The sequence below is a fragment of the Lontra canadensis genome, unplaced genomic scaffold, assembly GCF_010015895.1.
Source record: "Lontra canadensis isolate GAN:19392208 unplaced genomic scaffold, GSC_riverotter_1.0 scaffold109, whole genome shotgun sequence".
NCBI classification, from domain to species: domain Eukaryota; kingdom Metazoa; phylum Chordata; class Mammalia; order Carnivora; family Mustelidae; genus Lontra; species Lontra canadensis.
This window is the reverse complement of record NW_022631103.1, coordinates 1,583,600-1,599,157: the sequence shown is the minus strand read 5'-3', so window position 1 is coordinate 1,599,157 and position 15,558 is coordinate 1,583,600. Positions and strand designations below refer to the sequence as shown.

The 15,558-nt window shown below is 50.2% G+C and overlaps 1 protein-coding gene across 1 annotated transcript in view; it reads left to right on the top strand.

Moving 5' to 3' along the window:
* Window positions 1-15,558, top strand: part of PLPP3 (phospholipid phosphatase 3) — an 81,868-nt gene that overhangs the window by 60,311 nt on the left and 5,999 nt on the right. Inside the window, exon 5 of the mRNA XM_032839792.1 lies at window positions 7,427-7,603. Within this exon, the coding sequence (XP_032695683.1) occupies window positions 7,427-7,603 (177 nt within the window). The remainder of the gene's footprint in view (window positions 1-7,426; window positions 7,604-15,558) is intronic.

Sequence of the window (15,558 nt, the reverse complement as noted above, 5' to 3'; positions counted from 1 at the left end):
CAAAGGGGGGTGGGGGGATGGGAAGCACCAGCCACCCCTACTCGAGGCCTGTGGGCAGCAGCTGCCCTCCGAAGCAGCCTCCCATGGCTCTGAAGGACTCTCCACGTTAGGTTTTGATTTGTAAAATGTTTAGCTTGGAAAAACCATGCCCCAAACACCAAATTATCTCTGGGCATGGAAGCTTTGAGACAAGGTTAAGGCATGTTAGTGATTAATGCAGATTCTAATAAGAAAAACCCACAGCATATATAAGCATACGTGATGCTTTTCTAACCCTGAGTCCGGCCAAAGCCCCAGAGAACCACATCTGGACCAGCCCTGTGCCTCCACAGTCAGGGGTCGAGGTTGACTTGGCTTTCTGGATAAGATGCCAACACCCACGCAGGACCCAATCTGTGGGCCTACCTGGTGTTGCTTGTGTTGTCTCAGGCCCTCTGCTACCTCCCAGGGCTACTAACATGAATCAGACCTGGCCCCAGCCCTCAAGGAGCTCAACGTGGCTTCAGCACTCGGCACATCAGCCCATGTTTAGGGGGTGACTGATAGACCCAGCGGCACGCTAGGGGTGGGGACATAGACATTGGTAAGTCATGGGCACAGGCCTTGGGGAGTTCAGTCTAGTCTCAGGGAGCAAGTAGATGATGACAGCAGCTTGGTACACTGTGCAGGGTGGGGATAGGGGCAGGTGTAGGTCCTTACGGAAACTTAGAGTCATGGCACCCAGGCCAGCCTGGAGTGGCAGGTGGCGGAAGCTGGGGAAGGCTGCCCGTAGGGTGAAGATGGGCGGATCAGAAGAACCGCCTGCGTGCAGGTGAAGAGGAGGGCGGCGCTTTGCAAGCTGCAGGTTTTCAGTTCCGTCCGGCTGTGGTGGCCGGTAGGAAGCAGGGGGTGGAGGGTGCATTGAGAGCTGAGGGGGCTTTCGGGACCAGCTGCCCCAGCCCCTCCTCCTGCAGCTCCATCAGGCAGCAGTAAGCTGGTGGCGAGGCCATTCCTTTGCCACCGTGCCTCCCTCTCTGAACGGGCGCCATGCCCCCTTGCCTTCTTCAGGGTGCTGTGTCAGAAGCCTTCCCTGGCCCCTCCTGCAGTACTCCCTAACTCCCTTTGCAGCCTCATTTCCCTCTCCCCCCACCCATTTCTCAGCATCTGATATTAATATTCATTTCTCTACCAGATAAAGTGTCAGCTTCATGAGGGGGACGTTTTTGTCTCTTGATTCTCCATTGTATCCCACTGCTCCAAACAGGTTCTGACCCTTAGCTAGGTATGCAGTGAATATTTGATGAGTGAAGGAATGAATGAATGAATGAATGACTTCATCGCGGGCCTTGGATATCCCCAAGCTGTGCTCTTTCTCATTCCAGTTAGAACTGTGTTCATCCCCTCATCCCTGAACTGATCGCTGGGAAAGGACTTAGGTGATGTAGGAAAGGCCTTTGCCGCCTCTTTGCCAAACCGTTGACATATTGACTCTTTACTGGGGTGCCCGTGGGAACTGTTTATGTGTCAAAGGGTTTGTCAGATACCAAGGAAACATGGAAGTGTCTGTCCTCTGACAGCCATGTTCCCTGGCCTGTGGCTGTTAGTCATTGAGGTTTTGTTCAGCATGTTTAGAATCCTGGAGCGGTGGGGTCTGGTATGCCCACGAGACATGCCCACAGATTTTGGGAGTGTCTGGTGAAACCCCTTGCAGGGACAAAATTGTGGTTTCTACAGAGAATAAACCACCATGTCAGATATAGATGTTTTCCCTTGTCTTTCCCCTGCCTATATCCATCCATCATCCGTCAGTCCGTCTGTCCACCCATCTTTCCGGCACTTTCTGAGCCAGACCTTGTTTGAGCACCTGGGGACACCAAACGACCTCCTGTTTGGTGTGGAAAGTCTGAAAAGTAAATAGTCTCAGAGCAGGTGGAGTGGGTCTCTGACTCGGGTGGACTGAGGCACGGGGCCTGAGGAGGGGGCTGCTCACTCCACTAGGAGGGACACTGACTGCACAGTTTACAGGTTCTCTAGTTGATAATCAGGGCAGAGATTCTAATACTTTCACTATTAGAAAAGCTACACTTGAATTTTAGACGTGGGCCTTATAAAAGTATGTGACAGGTGAATTCCAGGAGCATGTGTTTCCAGATATGCACTATAGGCCATCCTTTAGTCCCCAACAGCCCCGTGGTCCCCTCACATTGCTTTTCTCCTTAGACAGAAGTCCAGTACAATAAGCTAATACTTGCTGTGCAGAGCCCGAATTTCCTCTAATTCCTCGCTAAGGAAGCCAGTTCTGTGATTAGAGCTTGGACTTAGAAAAAGACACATCTTACTCAGTGTAAATCCTGCATCATGTCACTTGAGCAAGTGACATGGCCTTTTGGGCTTGATCTCTTCATCTGTAAAATGGGCAGAATGTGTCTACCCAGTAGGATGGCCATGATAATTGCAGGGAAGGTCATGTGAAGCGTCTGGAACAATGTCTGGAACAGGGCTCAACACACTGGTAGTTTCTTTTTCTCCCCCTGATCGTGACAGGAAGCAAGAGCTGATTGCCTCCTGAAGGAGGAGAAAAGCCCACTAAAAATTCTTCTTTTGTCCTGAAGGCTGTTGAATAGCTTCCCAGAGAGAAATTCCAGCTCTGCCCCACGTAGACAAGTCACCAGGCACATGAACCAGAGCCAAGCGTGAGCTGTGGTGGAGATGAGAGAAGGGAGAAAGTTTCTCCCTGTGGGTGTCAGTGATCTGGACAGACTTCCAGGAAGAGAGCAGGCAGGGACAGAAGGAAGGACAAAAGCCTCCTTTTCTCTCTGAGCGGAGCAGTCCCAAGAGCAATGGAAATGAAGTGAGAGGACAGTACGGACCTGTTTCGCCAGTATGCAAATCATGTAATGAAACACAAATGACTTAGCAAGAACCCAGTGTGACTCACCCCACATCTGACTCTGCTGGTTCAAACCAGAGGAGCCGGCGTGAGTTCAGCCAGACCTCTCTAAAGACGTTTTGTTGGAATTCCACAGGACCCCAGTTTTGAAGCTAGGACTAGGAAAGAGGAGAGAACTCCATTTATGGAGTGAGTTCCCTGTGCTTGGGACTTTCACATACATCATTTTGGGGATGGGGGATCGTGGGCAGGGCATACAGCTTTCTGTTGTAAACTTCCTGTCTACAGTCAGCATTTTATTTTAGCATTTGGAAGAAAAATCTTAGTACAAGAACGAGATTTCATTTTTTAATTTTAACATTTTTTTTTTCAGGAAGGGAGCTTAACTTTATTCGTATTGGCTGTCTTTTCACAATTTTGAGCAGAATAGGTGCTCTCAGCAGGTGTTTGTTTTTTAAATGAATGAATCTCATTACATAAGAGGAAGTAGAACTTCAGAGGACAGTGACTTGTTTAGGGTCCTGCAGGTGGCATGGAACAGAGAAAAGATTCAAGTTTAGTTTTGCTCTGATTGCAAATCAGACCCTTTTCTGCGATGTCACACGGGTGCTTAGAAGTGGATTCCTCCAGCCCAGAGACCTTCAGGCAGCTGGGGAAGTAAAGACAGATAAGTCTTGACCTCTATGAGAGGTCACAGCAATTCAGCCTTTCTGGTTTTGTCCAGTTCTGCTTAACATTTTCCTGACCACCCTTTTGCAGGATGCCTAGGACTTCCCAGAAGCCCCTGCAGAAATTCTGAGTCCCAGCAAGTCTCCTTACTATTTGGTCTGGGACATGGGCCACAGTATCATTGTGGTCAGGAGTGTGACTTCCTCTGGTGAAATGGGAACAAGTGCAGTCGCCTGCCCCTTGTCCTGTCCCCTGGTGCAGGTTTCCAAGGCAGGAGGGTGCTCCAGAAAGTTCTCTCTGGTCATGGTGAGGCCCAGAGAACTGGGCTATGAACCAGCAAAAGCCAATCCATTTAGCAGTAGGATGGGTGGGGCACAGAAGGACTTACCCGATCCTTTGGTCAACCTCAAAGCCCGTTGTGGCCATCTTCTCAGATGAGAAGTAGGCACCACGTGGAGGGTCATTGCCCAATCTTTTGCTTTAGTAATCTACTTGTTTTAGTGAAATCAACCACAGCCATTGAGTAAATCTCATTCACCAAGGCAAAGAGTGATAGGATTTCTGAAGAGCCCATTGAGTGCCTGGTCCTGGGAGTCCGGTTGATCCTGGCAACCCGGAGAGGGAGACACTCTTGTACCTGTTTCTCAGATGAGAAGTTGAGGGACCATCCAATTAGGAAGTGGTAGCATTGGGGTCGTTTCACCCCCAGATTCACCCTCTTCTTGCTGCTCTGCTTTGCCCTGAAGCCCCAGCTGCAGACGCTGGCTGAGGTCAATCCTGAGACCCTGCGCTGGGATTGATGTGTTTGTTACTGACTGTAGCGAGGAGCAAGCTTCAGTGTGGGGCTGGCTGTTCCACATCTGACTGCTTCCCCAAGGCATTCTTTTCCCATGGCCCCTCTCCTTTCTCATTCATAAGCACTCCTTTCCTGAAGATCTTCTGATGACTGGTCTCTTCCTCTCTCCCCAAGTTCCTCTCCTGTATTTATTTATTTATTTTCTTTCCTTAAGCTCCAGCCTTAAGTATCTGAGTCAGTTGAAGGGGAGATGTGTGCCATGTCCGGTCGGGAAACCCACCCTTCCTCTGCCCCACCCTGACTGCCAAGGTCCATGACCTAACCTCTATACAGAGGGGCGGGGAGGAGTTGGAGGATTTTAAATGAGCATTTTATGAGGATCTGCAGATTATTTTATTTGTGAGAAAACCAAAGGCTCAGTGAGATTTTTCTGATGAGCACCTGGCGTTCCTTCTGTCCCCGACCTGGCAAACGGATGGTTGTTTTTTTTTTTGTTTTTTTTTTTTTTTTTAAGATTTTATTTATTTATTTGACAGACAGAGATCACAAGTAGGCAGAGAGTCAGACAGAGGGGGAGGGGGAAGCAGGCTCCCCGCCAAGCAGAGAGCCCAATGCTGGGCTGGATCCCAGGACCCCGGGATCACGACTGGAGATGAAGGCAGAGGCTTTAACCCACTGAGCCACCCAGGCGCCCCGGATGGTTGGTTTTTGCCCCGAGACTTGTGTTAAGTGGGAGCTACGCCAGCGTCATCCCATCCCCACTCCTTGAAGGAAAGGATCTTTTGATTCTCCATTACAGAATCCACTGCTGGCTCATTTCTGCACAAACGAGGGCGTGGCCTTTGACCTACAGGTTATTTGTTATGGTACTGATGGCCTTGCTTAAAATCATGTAATTTTTCACCATTTGCTTATAATAACATTTCCCAATTGTGATTCAGCAGGTAGCTACCCTGTAAACATCAGTAAGTATTGTTGGTGATGAATGTAAGGATTTCCTATGGAGCATTTACCATCTTGTTAAAAGACCCTTAGTATTCCACGGAGTATGGTTTGGGAAAGACTGACTTACTAAGTAAAAGTCAGGTTCCTTAGTTTGATATCCACACCTTTCCTGAGCCCCCGCTTTGCCTCTGTAGCTCTGTGGCTCATCAGTCCCCCCATCCCCACCCTGTGCACCCTCTTCAGCTGTACCGAAAGCTGTGAGGTTCTCCAGAACTCTGGCTTCTAAGCAGTTGCTCTGCCTACATACACACCCCTCCCCGCTGTCCCCTCAACTCCTAGCAAATGCAGATGCATCTTTAGGACTTAAGCCAAGTGCCCCTTCCCCTTAGTAACTGACCTTGGTTTCAGAATTTTCTTCGTAATTCCTAGGAAGCCTGTAAGTGCCCTTGCTCATGTTCGTGGATTCCCCCAACGAATGAATGCTCTGTAGGGCAGGAATTATGGCTTCCCATTTCTGTGTCCTTAGCATCTGTTGGAGTCCCGGGCTTATTTGTGTTTCTTTTCCGGCTAGTTGTATGGTTTGGGCCTTTTAGGTTATTCCTAGCAGAATTTCTTTCAAGTCTTTTTCTCCAAATCTTTTTAGGATGTCCCTAGGATTCGGATGGGATTTACCTATCAACTTTATGAGCTTACAAACTGAGTATTTATAAATAAAAATTCTATCTGTCTATTCAACGTGTCCTTTATGTCCCTTACTTCAGAAAGGGTCCTGTGTAGTTTGTGGTAGGCTGATTACTATTTATCAAATCACCTTGGCTGCTGTGAGTATTTTACCTCTTCTTTTAGATTTTTAACTGATTATATTTTACATACGAGAAACTGTCGATCTTTATTGCTTGTTTAGCAGCTAACCTCAGTGCATTCTTTGTTATTATTTTTCATTTGTTATTCTTAGATTGCCCAAGAATGCATTCGTAGACTTTCATCATGATTATAAAGTTGTCTGCTGTTGTGTAGGCCTGGGTTTTGAAACTGTTTTCCCGGTAGTTGAGAATTCAGAGCTCGGCAGTCTTCCCTCCCTGGCAAGGGTGGCTCCGGAAACTTCCACTTGTCTTTCTACTCAGGTCCAGCCACTGGCTAGCTCCTTCCTGTCCGCCAGAGGGAAGGTGTTCCTTTGTCTCAGGAAGGGCTGAGCCCAGCCTCTGCCGCTGTCCCAGGTCTATCTTGGGGCCATCGGCTCCTCCCCTCCGCTCTCTTCCCCTTTCTCCTGGTCTCCCCCAGTGCCTGCCTTTGATTTGTCGTCGGAAGTTCCCCTTGTCCAGTTGCCTTTTCCCCCTCATTTCCCAAGTTCCCACAGGAACCTGGGAAGTAGATTGTGCCCAGAGGTTAGAACGGAAACTGCAGCAAGATAACTCTGAGGGACAATGCTCAGTTGACGTCATTTCAACTTCTTTGCTTCGGCCAGAGGTGGTTTTTTTTTTCTTCCATTTTTCTTCAGGTTACTCTCCTACTCCACCCAGCCCAGTGTCTGTCAGCCTCTGTGTGAAAGCTCTCTGGCATTGTCTGCTTGCTTTATGTGTTTCCTTATGTTTGAACTCAAAAATCCATAGCTGGGAGTGGTGACTTAGAAACTTGTTCTTTGGTAGAGGTGCTTTCTGTTGAATTGGAAACATCCCTTTTTGACTGTCACGAGAACCTCCTCTATCAGTCCTGCATTTCTTTCCAAGATGGTCCTAAGCAATAAGTAGTATATAGACGGCACCATGCTAGTGTCCAGGGAAACACACAAATGCAGTGCATGAGTCGTCAAGGATTACAGAAGAGAGACCTGTACTCCCCTGGTTACTGTGCTTTCATTAGTTTGACCATGAAGAAGATAAAAGGGAACACACGTTCATGAAGTGTCTAGAATGTGCCGGGCAGTGGGCTCTAGGGCATTCTTTGGCTCTTCTCATTTTTTGTACTTTTTGTTTTTGTATGGGGCTAAGGCTCCAGGTTTGAGTAACTGGAGGTCATATCCAAGTCGAATGCTCTTTACACACCATGTCACCAAAGGTCTAGATGGTTCCACTGAGTGGAAACAGAGTGGGCCTCGACCTGGTGTTCTAATGCACTTAGCGTCTGTTCCTTTTCTTTCCCCTCTCCAGCTGTACCTGCAGGCCCGCTTCACTTGGCGAGGGGCCCGCCTGCTTCGGCCCCTCCTGCAGTTCACCCTGATCATGATGGCCTTTTACACAGGACTGTCGCGTGTGTCTGACCACAAGCACCATCCCAGTGATGTGCTGGCGGGATTTGCTCAAGGAGCCCTGGTGGCCTGCTGCATAGTGAGTAGCATCTTGTTCTCGGTCCACAAGCAAAGCCCCGGATGGCTTGCTCATTCCATGTTTCCAGCCCGGTGACCAAAACTCGCAAGCTCTCAATTCTTTTCTCTGCACGGTGTACCAAGGGTGCCCTCACCCCAGGACCCCTTCAGTAAAAGGACGATACTTTCTGTTTCCTTCCAGCCTGTGAGTTTTCCTTCGGCAGAATCTAAAAGTCCTCTTCTCTCTAACCACGCCTCATAAAACGTTGCAGCTGAAAGAGATCTTATGTCCACCTTGCTGACTTTACTGATGAGAACATTTAGGGTTTGAGCGGGGAAGAAACTTGCCCCGGGTCACATGTCAAGTGACTAGCAGAGTCTGGGTCCCTGACTCATTTGGTGCTCACGTGCTGCTTTGGTGGACACTTAAAATTCACTAGAACTCAGCTTCTTGGAAACTTCTCCCCTTCCCACTGTGACCTTAGGGTGACTTGGTCAAAGTCTAAACTTGGTGCTGGCTCGAGAAGAGGGGTTTGGTCAAGGCCGAGCCCTACCCTGGCTAGCCTGAAGGGCCTTGTCCACCAAGAGAAGGGCCTAGAGAATGGCCTTGGGATGGGCCAGGTTCTCGTTTGCCCCAGGTGACCAGGTTACCCTTTTCTCACACTTCACTCCTGCCTCTTGGTGAGTGCAGCGTGAGGCAGCTCACTTCTGTATGCCTCCGTCTCCTCAAGAATCTGTTTTTCTCACCTGCGAAATTTTGTGGGGCTTATTCAGCAAATGCCAAGAGCACCTGCTCTGACCCCGTGCCTTCCCGGGCCCCACTCAGGGGAGCTCACGCCAGGCCTGTGGGAAGCCCAGGGCACAATAACGGCTGGGTGTTTAGGCACCACGCACGTGGGTTGTGTTGTTTGTATCACCCTTGCCCCACCCACTATAGGACTCATGAACAATCCAGAGATCTAGACGAGCCCCCGGCCTTTCCTCCTTTCTGAGCCTGGCCGTGGCCCCATGTCTCCCGACGATAGCCTCTCCCAGTCTCCTCTGCTGGTGTCTGTCGCCCTGTGTTGAGGTTGCTGATGTGTGTCTCCCTTGAGACTGTCAAGTTGCCAGGGGACAGGGACCATAGGTGACATGTACATGTTGCTCTCCCTGCCTTCACCAGCGCCATTTAGGGAATCTAGCTCAGAATAAGTAAACGTGTTTTTTAATCAACAAAAAATAAGGATCAGTGGGTGGCTGTCTTCCTTGCGAACGCTATAAGGGACATTCTCTTGAAGGCAGAGGATGAGTAAGGCAGGGCGCTTGCTCTCAAGGAAACCCCAGTCTAGTTGCTTGCACCGCCAGCCAGGACAGGAGTTAGAATGCAGCAGGGGGCCTCACAGAGACACCCACAGGATGCCTGGGGAAGAGGGGCTGATGCGGGGTGCAGCAGGAAGGGAGGGAGGGGGCAGGGGCCCGGGGCTACCAGAGTGGGCACCACGCAGACACACAGAAAGTCGCATCTGAGCTGCGTGCCAAGGGACCGCCTGTTTCTATGGTTTTATTCATTACTTTCTTTTTTCTTTTCTTTCCAGTCAAGGCTAAGGGGAGAGAAATTGTGGGAGCAAACCGTTAATGAGAACAGCTGTCACTGGCTTTTTAATGGGCAAGGACAACAGGGGTCGGGTGTTTGCAGGGGGAAGGGTCAGCCTTTGCTGACTGGGCCCTTCTGAACTGTGCTCTCGGCAAGCAGACGGCCTGCTGCTGCATTTCCTTCTCCGTGCTTGGCTGCCTTAGTTCGAGTCTCCTGCACCCCCAATTTAAAAAGGTGCTGGGGGTCCTTCCTTGCTGTCCTCTTGCATATCCCGTTGCACTCTCCATGGGCAGTGAGATGGTGTCCGGGAGGACCAGGGTTTTTTTTTTTTTTTCCAAGGAGGGAAGTGATGGGTCTGACTTTTATCCTCTTTGGCTCTGGCTGACTGTAGCACAGGATAGGAATTTGGTAGTAGTGATTGTAAAGCCCCTCGGAGAGATGAGCCAAGTCGTCCAAGGTCAGAACTGGTCGATGGCTGCCCCCACAAGCCCCCTGACTCTAGACCTTGGCCATGTGCACTGGGCAAGGGAGGATGGTCGCTGGAGCAAAAGGCAGCCAGAGGCAACCTGAGGCAGAACAGCATAGACACCTGCTTCAGGAGCATCGTTTAAGGGTGTCACAGGGCCCTTCCCTACCCTTTGGGCTGATCTGGTCATTGCTTCGGGTTTGTTTATTTATTTATTTATTTTAAAAAGATTTTGTTTATTTATTTGACACAGAACACAAGCAGGGGGAGCAGGAGAGGGAGAGGGAGAAGCAGGGTCCCCGCTGAGCAAGGAGCCCAATGTGGGACTCGAGCCCGGGACCCTGGGATCATGACCTGAGCCGAAGGCAGATGCTCAACTGACTGAGCCACCCAGGCTCTGGTCATTGCTTCAAGTTTTTTTGTTTTGTTTTGTTTTGTTTTAAGAGTTTATTTATTTGAGAGAGAAAGAGAGAGAGTGAGCACAAGCAAGGGGAGTGGTAGAGGGTGAGGGAGAAGCAGGTTCCCCGATGAGTAGGCAGCCCAATGTGGGGCTGATGTGTGCCAGGACCCTGGGTTTATGACCTGAGCCGAAGTCAGATGCTCAAACAACTAAGCCACCCAGGTACTTACCATCGCTTTGAGTTTAAGAGCCTGTTTGACAATGTAAGGACGTTTGGAAAGGAATGATAAATATCTTTCCCTGTCTTTTGCCTACTTAGCTGGGAACACATGATGGCAGGGCTTTGGTCTTATTTACCATTTTTCTCCAAAATGCCTAACACCCAGCCTGGTACTCAGGAGCTCGTGGTCCTGACAGGCTTGGCATCCCAGTGCTGAGCCATCCACTTCACAGATGACATCAGAGGGGCCAGGGTAAGACACCGTGCCTAGTCAGCCCAAGAGCTCAAGAGTGCTCACCTTGGAGGAGGGAAGCCAGTGGGTGGTTGCCCATCACCAGAGCTGTTGTTCTGGCTTTGAGTGTGAGGAAGACAAACAAAGTTCAACCCTGACCTGAGCTGGAGAGGGGTCTGGGCAATCCAGAGGCCTTGTGAGCACCCTGTGTTCACTGGAAGAGGAGGCAGGTGTCAGGCTGTGGCCCCACAGGTGGTACAGTGCCTCAGGTGCTCTCCTGGATTGGTGCAGCGTGGCGTTTGCAGCCTAGGCCAAAGCCCGTGGCCTCCCCTCTATTTGTGTCTTGTGGCAGAAACTTCCCCTCAAGAACCAAGGCTGGCTGTCCCAGTGAATCCCAGGAAAAGCCCAGCACTCCTCTCTGAATGTGGCTATACTGATGGATATGGAAACACGGAGCATGGGGTGTGTCTCCTGGGGTTGGTGAGGGATACCCAGAGGAGGCAGCACAGGATGGTATCAGGCCGCTGCCTGGGTGCCAGGAACCCCGGAATCCCTTTCTCCCTCTGCCCCATCACCGAGCCGGGCTTCACTGGACTCCCCATCACCTTAACAGAGAAGTAACATTCACAAACATGTATTGAGAGCTCCGTGTGTTGCCCATGATAAGCCCTTTTCACAGATCATCCTCAGTCCCCTGAAAATGCCATCCTACCCTGTAGCCATGATTGTCCTCTCTAAAGAGATGAGGAAGGGACGCGAAGGATTGAGTACCACAGAGAGAAGATAGAGGAGCCAGGGTTGTCCGCAGGCGGTCGACAAGGGCCAGCAAGAGCCGGCACTGTGAGATCCAAGGGCCTGGAGGGTCTGGTCTCCTCCTCTCTGCACCCCTCACACCTCCAAGCACACCATACTTCTCACCATTTCCCACCCCCTGAGTGCCCGTCTTCGATGGTGGCTCCCCTTTGACAGAGCATGGCTCTGGTTTCACCCCACCACTGGTGGAACCTTCTGTGTTTCTCATGTTGTTGCTGCAACAGTTACCTCAAACTACAGTGGCTTAAAACAACACAAATTTACTTTCTTGCAGTTCTTGAGTTTGGAATTACAAAATAAACCTCACCGGACTACGATCAAGGTGTTGGCAGGCTGTATTCCTTCTGGAGGCTCGAGGGAGAGTTTGTTTCTTTGACTTTCCTAGCTCCTGGAGGCTGCCTGCATTCTTTAGCCAATGGCCCCTTCCTCCCTCTTCAGATCTTTCTTTCATTTTCTCTGGCCTCTGCTTCCATCACCACATCTTCTGAGATTCCGACTCTCTGCCTCCCTCTGATGGCTCTGTGACTCACCGGGTCTGCCTGGTTAATCCAGGGGAATCTGCCCATCTTGAGGTCTTTAACTTCGTTGCATCCATAAAGCCTGTTTGGCTATGGAAGGTGACATAATGGCCAGTCCTGGGGATTAGGACACATACATCTTCAGGGGACCGTTGTTCGTCTACCACACCTTCTCCTCCCTCTTCCCTGAAGACAGAATTGTCTTGACTTTCTCCTCCTGCTCCCTTGACCCTTTGTGTGATTTTCCTGCTGTGGCCTTCAGCCTGGTTTTATTGTGTGGTTGCCTGCCCAAATGTCTGTCTCCCCAGCTAGATAGCCACTGTCTTATTAGCAGAACCCATGGCTTCACCTTCTGTGGATTCGTCCTTAGGTTTAGTGAGGGTTGGGCACCATAGATGCTCGATTAGCTGAGGTTAAAGAATGAGTCATGAATGAGCTTCTGACCCCAGGCCAGACACTTCCCCTTGGAGCCTGGTTTCTTCATCTGGGCAAATGCGTGTTGCAGGCCCCTCTGTGACCTTCTTCCACAGAAGTTCAGAGGCATAGCGGACTTTGTAGTAACTAAGCTTGACCTCCCTTCTCAGATGGACCCGTCTCCCTGCAGTGTCTGTGAAGGGGGCCTCTCTCTGGGGATGGGGACTTGTCTCTAAGTCCCAAGTGGGTACAGGGTATCACCCTAGAATGTTGGCTGAGTCACTGGAGAGCCTTGGGCAACAGGTTGTGACAGCGAAGCACTTTGACCCAGGTCTGTGGAGACTAAGCCCTATCCTAGCAAACACATGTGTCTAGACAGAAACCACGTGTCAAGCAGGAGCTGACTCAGTTTCCTCTCCCCCATTGCTCACTCAAACCCTTTCCAAAGAGGAAAGATGATGGCACTCGTCACAGAGAGCCTCTGTGGTGTCAGGGACTGAACAGAAACGTGGGCACGTACGGCCAGATAGGCCTGTGCACTGATGTTCATCTTTATGTACATGGACGGAGGTGAAGATATCCAGAGGCACATGGACAGACCCAATAAGACCCAGACTCATAGACAGCCCTCCTCTCTCTCTCTCTCTCACAGGCACTGAGAAGCTCAGACATGCCAGACAGACAGGCCAATGCAAACACAGTCACATACTGACCCTCATAGTCCCCCTCCTGCCTATCTACACACACACACACACACACACACACACACTCAGTCATCCCTACCAACAACATTGGAGCTCTACAGCTGGGCTTAGCTGACCCACCCCTGGAGTAACCCAGGGACTCAGACGAGGCAACAAACATCAGTTCATTTCCTGTCTGGTGACAACTTGCCTATCTGGTCACCTCCTCCCTGACCCTCTCGCAGATGGCAAATTACGGGGCCCTGGGAGGGGTCAGGGCAGGGCCAGGCCGCCATTGCTGTGGGCTCTGCAGAGGAAGCAGCTGCTGTCGAATGTCATAAACACACAGCAGAGCCTTTCCTGGTTTTCCTCTTCCCTGGGGGTGTAGCTCGGCTAGCGGTTGCTCTTTTGTGTGCTGCTGTCTTCCTCCAGGATGTAGGGAAGGGCGAGGGTGTTCTTTGTCTCTGCCCCAGTGAGGTGACCTTGGGAGAGCAGACAAGCAAGAACAGAAGTGTGAAGAAGAGCTCCGTAGTGACACCCCTTCAAGAACAAATGGGTGCAGAGAGGGTGTGACATGCCCAAGGACACACAGTGGCAGAGCTGGGACCAGATCCTGGCCCTCCTAATCCTATCTCACCGGACTAAGACTGTGAACTCTAAACGTGCTTGGTCTATGTCAGGAATCTGAGATCTCCTTCTCTAAGGGAAGATTCCCATCTATTCCCATTGGTTTTATCCCACTGCTGCCCGGGCACAGGACAATGGATGAAATGACCTTGCGAGTCTCTTTTTGGCCCAGCAAAAAGTCTAGATCTTTGCCCAGTAGGCCCTGGGGCTGACCTCGCCTCCCAGGGGCCCCTACTCTCGGGTGGGTACGGGTGACAAGACTGTGGATATGGGACAGAGAAGGAAGCAAAGGTGGGGACAAACATTGATCCCAACAGATGATGAATCTGTCCTCCACCCTCAGCCGTGTCCTTCTCAATTTCCCTTTCTCATTGTGCTGCTGAGATGAGTGGGACGAATGATGAGGCAGAGACTCCAGGAGGGGAGTCTCACTAGCCATCTGCTTATTAGGCATACTGTGCACATCACTTCCTCTCAGCCACCTTTCCCTCATGTGTGATATGGGGATAGTAGCTCCTCCCACAGTCTTTGGACTGAGGATTCAGTGAATAAAAGATGTTCATGCCTGGCCCATGCAACCCAGATGGAATGTGTCATGGGGAAGGTACTATATTTTGTCTTCAAGATTTGGAGCTAAGAAGAGCTGGTCTTTAAAGAGCTTTCATGCAGGGCTTTCCCAGACTTGACCGTGATCCATGATAAGAAAAACATTTTCCATCATAAGCCAGTAGAGGCACCGGCACATAACTGAAACGTTTTACCAGATAAGACTTACCCTCACTGTGTGTGACACGTTCTAGTATTTTTTTTACTCAACCCTTAAAAAAGCAGTCAGTGGATTTTATAACTTACTAATGACTTATGCCATGTAGTTTGAAAAACACTGATCTACTGGGGACCATGGGGACACATGAGAGGGGATAGTTGGTTCTTCCTGAGGGTGGTAGAAGGCTAGAAAGAATTCCTTGAGATGGAACCTTGACGAGGGGACATTTTCCATGAGCTGCAAAAGAGAAGGAAAGGCATTTCACATAGGAGGAATGTTCCAGAGACACAGGGATGGAAAAGAACAGTGAGAATACAGTGTGTCTTCTGATCCTAGAAAGCATCATTTGTAGGACTTCTGGGAGTGAGGGCCTCTTTCCAGCCTCTGTTATCCTTTTGTACGGCGTTCCTGAGCGCTGGCTCCTGCTGGAACTAGCACCCCACTAGCAGAGCTGTCAGCCCGGTGCTCCCCCTTCTCAGAAACCCTCTTTCATCATAACCTAGAAGTGCCTTCCCAGAAGGCCCCAGGCAACCACAGATCACTCTCCTCCTCTCCACAATGGCCCCCACCCTCTCTCTGCTGCTCCGAGCCCTCCTCCTTCTTTTTGTGGGACTAACTTCCTCCACATCCCTCAGTAGCAAGGATGGCCGTGAATCACGGTAACCGAGGCGGCATTTGAATGACCTTTGATGGATAGGAAGTGTTTTCACATAAATTCTTCCATGGAAACCTGACAATAACTATGGGAAGGTGAATTTTTAAATAATGTTTACACTCAAGTACAGGGCAGATCCATCATCTGAAGTCACAAAACTCTTCGCTTTGGATAAATTCAAGCCCTGAGAAGAGTGTGGCTTGGCCTGGGTGACACAGCAGGGGCAGTTTGGGGACCAGATCCTGCTGTCTGACTCTGAACGAGACACTCTTTCCACCCTGTGAAGTTCCCTCACAGATAGACCAGGAAATTATTCAACAGTGGTGCTGGCAGGTTCCCAGTGCCAAAAGCCACTGGAGGCCCTTTTTTGAGGTCAGAAGTGATGACTGCAATTGGGTCACTCTCATTTAGTCAAAAGACAGGGCTTGCCCAGGATGGCTTTTCTTTAAACAACACTTACCCTTAGGGCATGAGGGTGAGCCAGGTCCCGAGGCTTTCTCCTACAGAGAAAATGATTCCTTTAATCTAGGAGATTGTTTGTTATGATAGAGCAGAATGCCAAAAGGAAATCCAGGGGCCAAGGCATGGGGGATGTCTGCAAAAGGAGCAG